General features: G+C 45.4%; 1 protein-coding gene across 3 annotated transcripts in view; it reads right to left on the reverse strand.

The window, feature by feature from the left end:
• The window catches only part of LOC116847248 (serine/threonine-protein kinase NLK), a 113354-nt gene extending 100237 nt beyond the window's left edge, over positions 1 to 13117 (reverse strand). For 2 of the 3 annotated variants that reach the window (XM_032822074.1, XM_032822075.1), the window contains exon 1: positions 11246 to 13117. In XM_032822074.1, the coding sequence (XP_032677965.1) occupies positions 11246 to 11535 (290 nt within the window). In that variant the 5' untranslated portion in view covers positions 11536 to 13117. The remainder of the gene's footprint in view (positions 1 to 11245) is intronic. The other variant, XM_032822073.1, reaches the window with a different exon arrangement.
• Positions 13118 to 15341: the final 2224 nt, after the last annotated feature.

A 15341-nucleotide genomic window follows, 5' to 3' on the forward strand; every position in this document is an offset into this window, starting at 1 on the left:
TTTCTTTTAACTTATTTCTTTTTTATTTTTATAACGTTTTCTTACGAAGACATTCTCTCGAGTGCCGCGACGGAGCGAGGTGTAATTAGAACGGGCGCGTCGCCGGCTTTCATCCGGCTTCTCCGCTCTTTCTGTTTATTCCGCGCCAGATTGGCAGATAAATTGGCGTGATCTCGCATTGGCCGCATTGGCGAATCGGGAAATCCTGCAGAGACAAGAGCACAAGGGGGCATATTACAAGCGCCGCGGTCAGTTATTAATTACCTCTCTCTCCGAGCACTAAAGCGTTGATTCGCTCTGTCATATCGCATCCCTGCGTGTTCATCTTTCAAACCTCCGTATCATCTCTCTCTTTATTTTTTTACACCGTTTCTTTATGAAGACATCTTTCGAATGCCGCGAGAAGGAGGGAGGTGTAATTAAGACAAGCGCCGCGATCGATCGAGAGCGCGCCGCAGTTTTCGTCTGGCTGTCTGCTTTTTCTGGCCGAGTCGAGAAAGAGAGAGAAAGAGAGACAGAGAGAGAAAGAGACGATCCAGGACGAGAGGTGGTCCAGAACGAGTGGGGGAGGGGGGGACCCGTGAACCGACACACGAGAACGACGGCAGCTGCGGCATCACCTGCTTGGCAGCTGGTTCGCGCGCGTTTCGTCGACGCGGGGTACAGGGCCCCGTGTCTGCGTCACTCCCCTCCTCCCTGTCTTTCCCCCTTCTATCCGCCCCCGGTTGAATTAACCCCGATAGACCGATCAGGGTTAACGTCTTATACCCCTGCTGTTTCGGTGCGTCTCGCGCGCCTCATGATTAGCGACCAACTCTGGCGATTCTCCGCGTGGCTCGTTTACGCGGCGAATTTCGCGAAGCGTTCCGCGCGAGATCCTCGGCGAGTTCGCCTCACGATTTCGCGTCTCGCCAGCCGGCCGTTATCGGATCCGGTTATCAGCCGGCGGTTATTATCCCGTGCACCAGCTGGAGCAACGTGGTCACGCGGGTGAGCGAGATACGTGTATTCGCCGCCGTCGCCGTCATCCGTTACACGTCGTGCGCGCAAGCTCTCCCTCCGAATAGAGTTCCACTATCGAGATTCAATCGACGCGGCGCCGCTCGACTCGATTGCGGAAAAAAGTACACGGTGTTTTCGGAACCGCGACTTCCGCCCGATTTTTCTCCTTTTTCCTCTTCCCCCTTCTCTCTCTCTCTCTCTCTCTCTCTCTCTCGCTCGCTCGCTCTGCCTCCCTCTCCTCTATTTTTTTTCACGTCCGAGCGCAGAAAAGCACTCGTCCCGTGACGCGACGAGACGAGACGCGACGGCAAATTTCGACCGGCCACAGGTAAAACAGAGGCGCTCGATATATCGCGACTATATCGTAGGAACACGCTTGGACAATGCTTGGTGCAATTCGCCAACTGTTCGCTCCTGCAATTGCTGCGACCGATTGAACCTTTAAACGACAAAGTGGGCCCAACAAGGACCCCGCTCGGTGCACATTTCTTCAATGCAACGCAAGAAAACTTTGTGTAACATGTCCAAAATCAGATATTCCATGCACTGTAAAAACTGATGTGTTAAATTTTATATATTTTATGTGTCCCAAATCATCCACTCTCATTTATGTATAAATTTAACACAAAACAAATGTGTCAAAAAGTAACACGCATAATGTGGAAAAAATTAACATAAGAATTTAACACTTGAATACTGTTATGCTGTGTTAAATTGACATATCTTATATGTCAGACATAGATTATGTCAATTTAACATTTTCATTTCATCAAAACTGTAGATTAATATTTCTCTCAAATGTTAAAGTAACGTTTTGTTTTAGTTAATTTAACATTATACATATGTCGATTTAACACAAACTGTGATTCCTGACGGTAAGTGTAAAATTCTTGTGTTAATTTTTTACATATTCTGCATGTTACTTTTTACCATATTTGTTTTGTGTTAAATTTACACATAAATGAGAGTGGATGATTTGCGACACATAAAATATTAAATTTAATACATCAGTTTTTACAGTGCACTGAAAAAACATTTGTATACGGAAAAAAAGGTTTTGAATTAACCAAATATCTGGTCGAATATGAACAATCCAGAAATTCCGATTGTACTAACCCGAATTCTGTTTAAGTCAACCAAAAATTTTGTTTACTCAAACAGAATTCTGAATTTCTTCAATCGGAATTTCTGGATCGTTCATATTCGACCGGATATTTGGTTAATTCAATCAAACCTTTTTCCCCGTACACACAACTGTAAAATTTGTTCTTGTTAAATTGTTCTTTGAAGGTCCTCACAGGACCATGACATCTAAAAGTGTCAAAATGATCATTAAAATTTTAATCTAGATCATTTGTCATATCGTCATAAAGTACCGTCTTAATTCTGAATGTCTCTCCATTAGCTACTTCGCAGGATGTCCATGACATGAGACAGTCTCAAATTTCTGAAATCCTGATGAGTTCGTAAATGTAATCTTCACACTCTCAGCACTTGTTGAAACATTCTTTCTCGACTTGATGCCAAAATTCATCTATTTGGCTCCAGACAAAGGAGAACGGTCCCCTTGAGAAGGATTAAAATTTCAGGGCTCGTTGAGTCACAGTTGACCGCTGCGTAATTGCTTCCTCCGTGAATCCGCGGACTCTTATCGACGGGACAAGCGACGGGGGGAAGAGGGAGAGAAGGGTCTTGCGATCCGCGATCGAGCCAATCAATTCGGAATGCGGGGAGATCATTCCGCCGCTCTCCGTGCGGCTCTAACATCGGCTCTAATTTACAGAAACGCGATCGCGCGGCACGCGATGAAGATGGTTTCGTGTTTCTTGCACCTGCGAGCACACCAGCAGTACCAGTCGCCGTCGCGTATACACTCCAGGAATGTGCCGGGTTAACTATACAGGGTGTGCCGGACTCGCGCGTCCGCGATCGCGGGGCTCCGTGCGGAATTGGCGCGGCGCGCGAGTCGTGCCTTTGATCGCACGTGTCGACCGGCGACGTCTCACGTGACAAACGCAGCGGCTGTGTGTGCGGAGAAAAGAGCGCGATTCTAAATTCGTCGATCGCGAACGCCGCGCGAAGGTACGCGAGAAAAAAATACTTGGAGATTTATTTGTCGGATATACAGTTTATTTCAGGGAAGTTAAGTTTACTTCTGGGAAATAAAATTTATTTCTGTGAATGAAATTTGCATACAAAAAATAAATTTCCAAGTATATTTTTCTCAGCGAACCTCGTGCGGACTTTGCAGCTTCTGAGCTAGCGCGAATTCATCGAAAACGTTTGTTTTCATGGGATTCTCGTTGCGAGAATGTATACCTCGCACCGAGAAAAATTCCTCTGTATCAGAATAAAAGCGCGTCTGCTGTTTGATGATCGTCAGGGAAACAGACCGAGCAGTCACCGCTGCAAATCATTTCTCGTCATCTCTGTCATTTTAACAAACACATTTCGCCTTAGATACAAATCATATCTATCCCCGTCTATTTAGCTCAGGTTATGTCTCCATTATTACAGAAGTGTTGCTCAGAGCAGTAAATTGAAAGTAACAAATCATTTGTTCCCGCTGGGGGGTCCTTCACTGTTCCGTGTCTGGTTAAATTAGCGAAACTTTTCTCTCAGTGCGAGAAGAGTGCCGCGGGGAGAGTAGAAGTCGGGTTTTCCAGACACCCAGTGCGTTCCCGCGTGCGTCCCAGATGTGAGCGCGTAACGCCGGGAAAAAGGTATCCTCTCTCGCGCAGCCGACTCGTTACGCGTTCCAGCGCGCAAATGGATATTAATTGCCGGGGCGATGGGGAACTTGTTGTTAGATTAACTCTAACATGAATATGCAGGACCTCGCGGACGAGGCAATCGTCCTATCGGAAGTTTACAAAATATCGTCGCGGCTGAAATTAATGCGAGCTCTCCGCGACCGCGTTCCGCTCGTACGTCTTGCTTGTTTGCGTTAACAAACGTCGCGCTACCGCGATATTAGTCCGCTAAAAAACGCCGTCTGCCGTGGTCCAAACAATTGGAAAGACGAGGCGAGCCGGGAATCTCGGCGCAACGCTCCGATTCGTGCGATTCGAAAATTCGATCGCGCTAAATGCGCGCAATCGATATTTCCCCATTAGGTACGCTAAAAGCGAACCGCCAGCGCGAAACGAACGTGAATTACCGGGGACGAGAGTGAAAGAGGAGAGAGAGAGAGAGAGATTTGTTGCGCGCTCTGTGGGAGAACTTCCCTCAAACGCGTTAAAAAATTTAACAATAACATGAAATGGATATATGATGATTAAATATTAATTTTTAAAAATACTTATATTTGAGAACATTTATGTTGTATTTAGATATGTATCTGTAGGTAATCTTTCGGCCATTAAATATTCATATAATATTACTTTCTTAAAGTGAATCAGTGAATAGTCACTGATATTAGTTATAATTATAGCACTGAACAGTTTCAGTGTTATATTTATAATTGCAAATCAGTATATATTCACTACTTTTAATGATGTTTCACTGATTCACTTTAAGAGAGTATTCCAAATTTATTTAAACTATCTAAATTTCGCAATTGTATAGGTAGACTGAGAGAGGAGGATAGAGAAGCAGGGGAAAGGAGAGAGAGAGAGAGAGAGAGAGAGAGAGAGAGAGAGAGAGAGCCGTTTGCAATTTACTGCAATAGCGTGTCCACGAGAGTCAATGCTAGGACCTTGCACTCCACGTGTATGCGTATATTATAGCATGCACGTGCGCATCGGAAGATTATGCGTCCGGAGGAACGGACGGACAGGCGAGGGGAAGGGGAAAAGGGGGTGTGTGTGTGCGTGCATGTGGAAGGACGAGTTAGATTAGATTACACGTTATCGCACGAATACGTTAATTGAATGTAAGAAGAAAATCGACACGGGGATCTGTAAAGATTAATGCGGGAATATCGAGCCGGCTTCCAAGAATACGTTCCACGCGTTCCGTACACTTGGAGAAAAAAGAAAATGTCTAAGCCCGTATTAGTAGTTGTTAAATTTGTCCCAGGTGAAGTTCTTGGACTTTTATTCAGAACTGGATCTAAGTTTCTCAGTCAGGTTGTGTAATACATGTGACACGCATTCATCACACAATTACGTTTTCCCTAGAAAAAACAATAGAAATCTGGGAAATAATGGAACAATTCCGATCGGAATTCATTCCTAAGAGTCTCACAATACGTACTCTCTCTCTCTCTCTCTCTCTCTCTCTCTCTCTCTCTCTCTCTCTCTGGTCGCACTTCATCCGAAAAACTCGTCTGACTCTGAATTGAAACCTGAGCATCCTGAGAAACTTGAGACAAGTTTCGAGTACAATGACTATTAATACAGAGGCACTAAAAATATAAAATATTTATTCGCGTTAGGCATTGATAACATATTTATTTGGCGCCGGTATACATTTCTACGTGGAGAAAACGTTGATTTCACGCGCGAATGAGGAAATATATATTCTTCTGAAACATATACATACACATGTGCAAGAGCGCACATACAACGCACACATCGTACCACCGTCTCGCTTATCGTGAAAGTAATAGTCTGTTTGAACAGAAAAATTTAGATTCAAGTAAACATATATTATCAGTATCCACTCCGCGAATAAATATTTAGTATTTTTTAAATATTTTTTCTCTCAGCGCATGGATGTGAGTATCGCACGAGTTGAGTATATATGGAAAAGAAGAAAGAAAAGATCGCGATTAGAAACGTTAGAAAGTTGCAAACGTCGGAGGTTAATCGAGCTCGCGATAAGCGACGCTTGGTAAAGACGATAAAAGTGTCGAGTCGCGAAATCGCTAAAAGTGCATCTTTAAGCAAAAATCGTCAGCGTTCGTTCTCTCTCTCTCTCTCTCTCTCCCTCCCTTTCCCCCTTTCTCTCTCTCTCTCTCTCCCTCCCTTTCCCCCTTTCTCTCTCTCTCTCTCTCCCTCCCTTTCCCCCTTTCTCTCTCTCTCTCTCTCTCTCTCTCTCTCTCTCTCTCTCTCTCTCTGCATTTTCCCAAGTCAGCTTGAGGGAATAAGGTCGAGGTGCTTGAGCCACGTCCGTTCGGGCGATCCTCTCGGTTTACAGGTCGACGAACTAGCTCGATATTAAGGAGGGATAAGCTCCTAACTAAGAGGGCCGATAAAGTCTGACTCGTCCAGCCTATCGATCGCGACGCTCGATTCTGATACCGTGCGAGCGGTCGGCCGGTTCGACTGGGTCGAGATAAGAGTCGAGCTGTAAGTTCTTAACCCTTTCGGCAGCCACACGTATACCCAATCCGTACATCCATCGGGAGATGTCTGGAAAGAGACACCTGCCGCGTGTTCCTTTTCCAGAACTTTATCCTCCTTTCGTCACCGCCTAATTAAGATCGCCGATTTGCACGCACGTTTCAACAAAGAGTGCAGCCAAGATGCTCCCTGATTCCTTCGTATTCGATTTGCCAATTTTTTTTTTGCAAAACAAAAGATAATCACAAATAGACTACAAACAATTTCAAATGTCTCCTTTTACCGTTCCAAAAAAAGCGAGCTCAAAAAATTTCAAGTAAGAATGACGCCACCAAAAGAAAATTAAAGAATTTATTATGTAAATAAAGTATCTTTATGCAAAAAGTGTTACTTGCATTGAGAGTCATAGCGCGAAGTTCTCTTTGAGAATATCACAAAATCATGTAGCAATGGCCGTATTTGAGCTGTCAGATGATGCACGTAACATAAAATGACAAAACAGACGATTGTACAAACACCAGTTTTGCGATAGTACTCGACAATTGTTTCTCGAGAGGGAATGGAAAGTTTTATTGAAGTGGAGCCTGGTGGAAAAAAAGGAATATTGAGGCAATCAATGTCATTCTGCCGGATACTGACCAAGAAAATTCATTGTCGATTCTTGGGAGTGGTAAAAAGTAATTTGATAAAAGTGGTAATTTGATACATTTGAAAACTCTCTTATATACTCGTAATTTACTCGTGATTATCTTTGGTTCTATAACAAAGTTAATTGCACTGAAAAAGAAATATCTAAAAATGAACAAATATTTATTAGATATTAATATATGTACTTAAATAAAAGTTTTTTTCACTCGCTTTAAGTAAACAATATTCGGGTTAAATGAAGAGATTTTTTATTTAAGTAAATATTTTAACGGTACCTATCTAGTATATAAATATTTGTTATCTTTTTAATATTGTTTTTTCAGTGTGGGGAAATAGAACACAAAGAAATTAGGAAGCATCGCCTGTGGCTGTTCGATCGCACTCTTTATCTCTTTTCAGATAAGAGACAGGTATAGGATGAGTCAATTGCTATCTGGAATACCTTCGAGACAAAAAACAAAGGCCTTGAAATGTTCAAAGCTATTCCTCCCGAAAGAAAAGCATAAGGAGATTTTTCCTGAGCAGAATAGCTTCGAAAATCTGAAGGTCGCCTTTCTCAATTCAAAGTGGCAATAGTTACCGACTCACTTTATGGTTTATTTTTAATTCACTTGTAGGGAGGAAAACGTGGGACACGCGCGCGTTTCTCCAACCCTTGTGACTCACCCTGATCATTTTGTCATCGTAACTATTAATGAATATCTCAAATCGCAGAGTGTCGGCAGATTGTGTGTGTATTTTGAAATATTTCAGACTGCTGTCGAAAGGCACTTTCGAACATATACATGCCATCCTCATGTTGACGCTTTCACTAGCAAACGGATAATACCCTTCGTCCCTCCGTCGTTCCCCCGCGTGTCCTCTTATCGAGGGTTGTCGCAAAGTGAAAGTACCGGAAACCCGTTAAATCGCAATTTCGGAAGCGAGGAGAAAGATCGTCGGGGAAGGCTACACCGACTATTGCAGGCTTCTCACCTCGCGCCGCTTCCGTCGGCATTCACCGCCGATTTTTCGGAGCGGCGACGAAGTCACGGCCACATTCTGCGTAATAATACGGTCGATTTATCACGGGACGACGGTTCGACTGTGTTTTAAAAGGAACATCTTGTACGCGCGAATGCAAAATTGAATGGAGCGGCGCGTGCTGTTTAAAGGGAGATAAATCAAGCGTACGACTTCGCACACGCACGCACACACACACCCACACGGCACGACAATACGTCATCCTGCTCGCCGCAGGAGTCAGCGCGAGGACTCCATCGTTCGCGCTACAATAAAAGTGTTTAAGATCCGAGGATTTCCGTGGCGCGCCGCGCGCGAAGGGGAAAAATTATGGCCCGCGGTCTCTGACTATCTCTCTCTCTCTCTTTCCCCTCCCCCTCCTTCACTTCACCCTTTTACTCTGCCTTCTTCTTCTCTTCGCGAAAAACGTGGGAAAAGTCGCAACATCTTTCGCGAGGAGAGGCGCGCGCGCGCGAAAGAGAGAGAGCAGAAAAATACACCGTAAATATTGCCACGGTTATGATATAAATATAGACGGTGTCGTAATACAAATATTGTTACAGCGAGCGCGAGTTTTTTTCTCTCTATTTTTTTTTTTTTTTTTTTTTTTTAATATTTTCCCGTCGCTCGATTTTCCGCGGTGCGAGGTGAATTTAATTCATTCGTTATAAAGTGCCAATATTGGAACATCCGACGTTATCCACGTTGCTCCTTCTGTCCCGCGGTATTTTACGCATTTTAATGTCGTTTTCAGTAAAGAACGCTTGTTGCCGCCTCTTAATGAAGCGCGGTGGACAAAAATTGATTGTGCCTCACATTTTTCCTCAACAAGTTGGGAGATCCGGTAGGGCCAGCGTAATGTGAACATCGTAATGAGATAAACAATGGAATTGTGCACCGCGACGAGTGCGCAGGGATGCATTTCCTGTGTCGATTGCGCGTTTCCGTTTCTATTTCTCTTTCTGACGTGAGATAAAAGTACCAATGCTCGGACACATGTATCTAACCCTGGACATTCTCATTGCTCTTTGGTCTTGAAACGCTCTTTAAATACGAATTCATTTAAGTACGATTCAAACTTTCGAAACATAGGATGTATGTGTATGTCTGATTTCGACTTCGGACACGATCCATTATCGCGACATTCTCACGGGAAACGTCGACGGACTCGCGAAGTGAACTCACGGGGCGATCTTAACTTTTTTTACACGAGTTAAAAGGAGCAAGTGTTTTCGCCGCGTGTTCTCTTCCGCGCGACGGAACCGCAAAAACCGGAAGCCGAGAGACTCGGAACGTGGAAAAGGGCAAACGAGTTTCCGTCGGGGTTCGCTCTCACCTCGGGATACACCTCGAGCTGCGAGCTATCACTGCGGCTCGTCGCTCCACTTTCTATCGGGGCGTCGTTTACGCGCGAACGTTACAAGCTTCGCCAGGACGATGACGTTAGTCAATCGTCGGGATTCGACATAACACGTGGCTTTCTCTATTCGTTTCGATGCGCCTTCATACACTGAGAACAAAATATTTGAAAGTTAACAAATATTTATCAGGTGGGTATCATTAACATATTCACTTAAATAAAAATTCTCTTCATTTAAACTGAGTATTTAAACCGGTTTATTTAAACCGAGCAAACAATACTCAGTTTAAGTGAAAAAGAATTTTGATTTAAGTATGTTAATGGTGTCCACATATTTGTTAATTTTTAGATATTTTTACATATATATATATTTTTTTTATAGTGGATAAGTACAAAATATAATTCAATGTAAAGTCCCCTTCTTGGCTATTTTGTAGCTGAACGGTAATAAAATACTACTACATATTTTTTTTACATTTATATATTTATATATTTATATATTTTTATATTTATATATTTTTATATTTTTTTCTCAGTGTATTTTGCGCAGAAAATGTCACGGTGAATGCACGAACGACACGTGTAGAGATTGAGAGATGATATTACGCGAGGGTGGAGATCATTATTAGGATCCCTCCACGTCGACAAGGTTAATAACAATCGTATCATCGATGCTAATCATAGCACGATAGCGTCTCAAAGAGGGACATAAGCGGGCGCGTCGATGCACCACGTGTATCATCGATAAAACTACCAACGCCTGAGCAACGTATGCAAAGAGAATTTTACAATAACTAGGTTCATCGAATTTTGCAGTCGAGGAACACTAATGGACATTTTTTGGTAATTGATTATCCTTCCATAGTAACTGTTCATATCACTGTGCCTTTGTATTTAAAGCCATAGAAAGTATCTTTACGGTTTATCTAAATAAAAAAAGTATCTTTTATTAAGTTTAATACTTTAACTTAATTTTTAAAAATACTCTTTCTATTTATTTGTGCTAGTTTTCTTTTTGTGACTTATATTTAAATAGAAAGACACACACTAATAAAAATACTAATAGAAATAAGCACAGTGATACGGACAATTACACTATGTGGTGCTTACATTCTGGGAACTGGAATGTGCTATTAAAAACTTTGCTACATTTCTCGCGAGATTTACTGTATTCCTTAGTAAAATATTTGAAAGTTTATTCCTGTATTACTAATAGCATAGTAAAATTGAAAAGAATTTACATGAAAGAAAAGGAAGTATTCTTTCTATGTATACTTAACCTTGGATATTTCTATTACAAGGGGAAATTTTACTGAAAACCCATAGCTCACGTTACTGTGGACTTCTAGAGAAGTTTCCCTCGAGAAGAATGTTTTGGAATGCAACTTTGTGATCTTTGGATACAAGTATTTAAACTTCCAACATGGAGTAAACTCGGGCATGATGATCATATGAAAAAGATGGCACGAGTTCTAATTTCTACAATAATTGCTGAAATAGTGCGCTTTTGTGATCATTTTCAAAGATAATCGATACTTATAGTAGTTTATATGCGAGCACTCAGATACTGAAACATGTATTACTATTTATTAGAGAAAGTACAGCTTGTGGCCATCTTTCTCGTGCGGTTATCGTACCCGAGTTTACCCTACATAAACACTTAATATTTATACATATATTTCACGTTTTGAAAGTTTAAATATTCGTATTTAAAGACCGAAACAATAAGAATGCCCAGAACTAGGTTGAACAGGTGTTCAAGGATTGGTATCCTGAGCTTACTAGTCGTAACGAGGCTTGTTACAAAAATTTCGCCACGTGTTCTCCCCCCTTTCATTCATTGTCGATGTACGAGATCGCGGCGGGTCGAGCTTCACCGATAGTACCAAGAAACAGAAGCCGACCACGCGTCATCCACGCGACCGCTCGTGTCGGGACGAGGCTCAATAAGCCGTCGAAGATCAGCGCGAGGAATGAGAAGTCGATTGTAGTAAATCTCACTTACCAAACGACGCCGAAGGCCCCGTAGCCGATGGGTCTGTCTTGGACGGGATCCTGGGCGGGTGGTGGCGGCGGGGGCGCGGGTGCCGCGGTGTGATAATAAGTGGGGGGCGCCGCCTGGGCCGCGGCAGCGGCGGCGGCGGCCGCCGCGAGGACCGCTTGACCCGGATGGGCCCCGGCCGCGGTGCCGCCGCCACCGGCGGCGCCGGTCGCCCCCGCCCCGCCGCCCTGCATCAGCGGTATCGACACGCTCATTGACACCCGCGAGTGCCGGCTGGGCCCGACCACTGCCATCAAAGCAGGCCCGCGCGCTCTTCACGGGACGGCGGCGCGCCCCCTCGCCCTCCGGATGACACGGCGAGCCACCGTTATTACGTTTCGTCGAGGGCGCGTTTCTTGGTCCCTGGCGGGCCCCGACTCGCGGACCGATCGACGGAACGATCGACCGATATCGAGAGTAGTGGCGACTCACGCGGCGAGCATGGCGCTACCTCGCCGTGGGATTTCCTCTTCTTCTGATTTTTTTTGTTCTTCTATCTCTCTGCCGCTCTCTCTCCCTCTTTTTCTCTCTTTCTCGCTCGACTAGTTGCGGGAATAACGCGCACGCTGCAGGATCGCGTTTTGTCCTTCGCGATTCGAACTGCCCGCGCGGGATCTTACCCTCTGACGTGGTTTAGCGGCGGGAGGGAGGAGCGCGAAGTAGCGCGCGCGGACGACGTGTTGTATGTCGCGCAGCTCCGCGATCAGCGACGACGTGTGTGTATCCTTCTCTTGCTCGATCACGCACTGCTCGCGACCGACGGTATACCGTTTCCCTGATCCTCGCTCCCGTTGTCGAGCGTCGATCCTACGAGGCGACCTGTGTCCGCGTTTCCGTTACTACGCGCCGCGTTCCTTCTCTCAATCCTTTCTCGCATCCGCGACACACGAGCACGACAGCGAACGTTCCGCAGGTTATGTTTGACGTTCACGCACGCACACTGCCGCCGCGTTACTGCTCGAATCACGGCTCTGCGCTCCAACCTCTTTCTTTTTCTCACGCTTTTACTCCTCCTTCTCTCTCCTCCGCCGTCGTCGTCGCCGCCGCCGCCGTCGCCGCCGTCTGTCAATCGCACTCGGGTCTCGTAACAGCGTCGTCGTCGTCGTCGTCGTCGTTGTTGTCGTCGTCGTCTTCTTTTTCGTCGGGATTATTGCCCCAGGGGTGCGCGGGGCCGAAAGGATGACTCGGTGGAAGAGCGGGAGACGACGCTTCTTGCTCCTAGGAGACGCGTGACGGAGAAAGAAGACGAAAGGCGCGAGGGCAACGAGTCGAGGAGACGCGAACTACCGTGGCCGCGACTACTTCGTCGTGGGAACATACACCACGACCACTCGACGAGTCCAACGTCGCCGTCGTCGTCGTCGTCGTCGTCGTCGTCGTCGTCGTCGTCGTCGTCGTCGCCGTCGTCGTCGCGTCTTGTGTACCCGTGCACGGACGAACGATACTCTTCTTGGACGTCGCGCGTCGCGCGCACGCACGCACGCACGCACGCACGCACGAACCCCCCCTTGCGAACCCGCGGCCCACCACTGCCACTGTGTTGTGTAGTATCACCTCCTCGCGGAGGGCAAGCCGTCGCACACGCGGTGGACAGACGAGCACCAAGCACCAAGCACACGCGATGCGGAGCTTCGCGACGCGGACGACACGCGCGACACACGCCGCGAAACGAAGGAGAGACCAGCGAAACGGAACAGAAAGAGAGAGAGGCACAGACAGTTAGAGGGGAAAGGGGGAGAAAAGGTGAGAGTCTCTCGCGTAGAGCCACGACGGGAAATCCAGCCGCGCTCCACCGACGAAGCACACATCCACTTGCTGCCAAGGCTTGTTGGCCACTGACAGCGGAAAACGGTCTGCCGCCCGCGTCCCGCAATGGTCGCCGCACAAAGGCGGTCACGTGACCGGCGCGCCAGCCATCGCGCAGCCGGCGAGACCGGAAGCCGCCCCCGCGACGGCCGCGCGCGCTCTTTCAACCTGCGGACGAGTGCGAGTGGCTTCCACTCGCTCTTTCGCCCGTAACATTCCGGTTTGTAATCATCTGCGCGCTTTTGATTTTCGCGCGAGTCACCAAGAGGTGACGCCAGGGCTCGTCGATTTCGATGAATACGCGAAAAATGGCATTTTCCGTACGCGAGGAAATAATTGCCTTTACCTTGCAAGCATTATTTAGATATAGTCTCTTATTTTGTAAGCTTTCTTTCGTCGACAAAGGCTGATTTTTGCAATAGTAGTTTAAACTTAGATCCACAAACTCAAGTTACAAGTTACATTTCGAGATACTTTTCGAACAGAAGAAAGTCCGGAATAAGATCGACAGAAAAGAGTTCGGAATAAAAGCCTTTTCCTTGTTGCGGTATTTCTAATTTTTTTCTATTATCTCGTTGAACTTTTATTTCCCTCTCTCTTAGCGAAGGGACCCGATCGGATATGACGAATTGCTTCAGCACGAAATCGGGAATAAGGATCAGCAAGGAAACAAATGCAACACGGAAGTTTTATGACTTATGTATATATATTTACACGCGATTTGTGACGAATTCTCATCGTCGTATGAAATTAGCGTATTTCTCTCTTTCTCTCTTGTATATTCCTCTCCTTACACAGTTGCGATTGCGATCGCGTATGCGCAGGTACACGCTTAACACGCACGCTCACGTAGGAAAATATGCGGAAGATTACATCTCGAATCGTCGACGCCGCAGTAATCCCTTTATCTTTGGTCTCCACGTCGAATCTCCTCTCTGTTAATTATTCCTCGCATTCACCGCGAAGTCTGTGCACTAACGCCGTTCCGAAAGCAAGAGGGAATAATAGTATTTAACGTAGACTTCGTCTCCCCCCTCACACAGGATAACGTAGTCCTTGTGCCCTCTCGGTTTCCTCTCTCTCTCTCTCTCTCTGAAAGCTTAATTTGCAATGCTCTTCGCTTCCTTTCTTGTTTCTTGTTCTCTGCCTTTTTCCAGCTTAAGCTTCAAGATTTGAGGCGGAAAGAGATGAAGAGAAAGAAACAGGAAACAAAGAGCACATTGTAGATCAAGCTTAACTCTCATAAACGCACGCGAATTCGCGACACGATCGAATCTCGATGCGACTCTCGTCGACTTCACATCGTGCACGGAGAGTATTTTATAGCAAGTATTACTACAGGATCTTGTGTAACCGAGGAATACAGAATCGACACTCTGCAGTCAGTTCAATCACTATCCTTTCATTCCATATGTGCTACTTATATATTTTAGGAACTGAAATATACCATCAAGATACTTGCTACATTCTAACGAAATTTATTGCTGAGAAATATAGTTCCTCAGCAAAATAGACTTTACTGGCAGTCTACTCCTGAATTGCTAAAAAACACAGCAAAATTGAAGGTTTGTGTAAAAGAAAACTATAATATTCTCTCCGTGTGAGGAAATTTGAGATCTTCGAGTCTCTTCCTCCTCCTCCTCCTTTCTCTCTCACTCTCTCTCTCTCTCTCTCTGTCGAACCGCGGGATTGCCCGTCCGCGAGCGCCCATAGAAATCACATTCTTAAATCGTGCCGATTAATTCGTCGATTCGACACATCGCCAAAAGTCCGTAGAAAAATCCTGAGAAAATAGCAGTCGCTCGAAAATAGAGCGCAACCCCTACTACACAGTTAATGTTGTTATTGCTGCTGCTGACGTTCTCTGCCGCTTCTCTTGCTTCAACGAGAGAAGCTCTTAGAAATTCGCACGTGTTTTTGATTGCTCGCGAACACTCGTTTCGCACGTGCAGTGTCACTTCGGAGAGCATCCCTCAGTCCTTGGGGGGATACTCCCCCGCCCAACGACTCTATTCACTAATAAGCGCACGATTATCATCAGCGGTATTAAGCTCATGAGGTACAGTGTATTTTACATCGTTCGCATGTGGATGTGTTAGAACTTATTTATATTCAGGTTTCACCCTAAAATATTTAGCTCTCGTCGTACGAAGAAATTCATTTAAATATATATGTACGTGCGTACATACCTAATAATTATCCCTCTTTCTGCTTCTCTCTCTCTCTCTCTCTCTCTCTCTCTCTCTCTCTCTCT

The sequence above is a fragment of the Odontomachus brunneus genome, unplaced genomic scaffold, assembly GCF_010583005.1.
Source record: "Odontomachus brunneus isolate Ranch 3 - 2012 unplaced genomic scaffold, Obru_v1 Obru_scaffold_075, whole genome shotgun sequence".
Taxonomy (NCBI): domain Eukaryota; kingdom Metazoa; phylum Arthropoda; class Insecta; order Hymenoptera; family Formicidae; genus Odontomachus; species Odontomachus brunneus.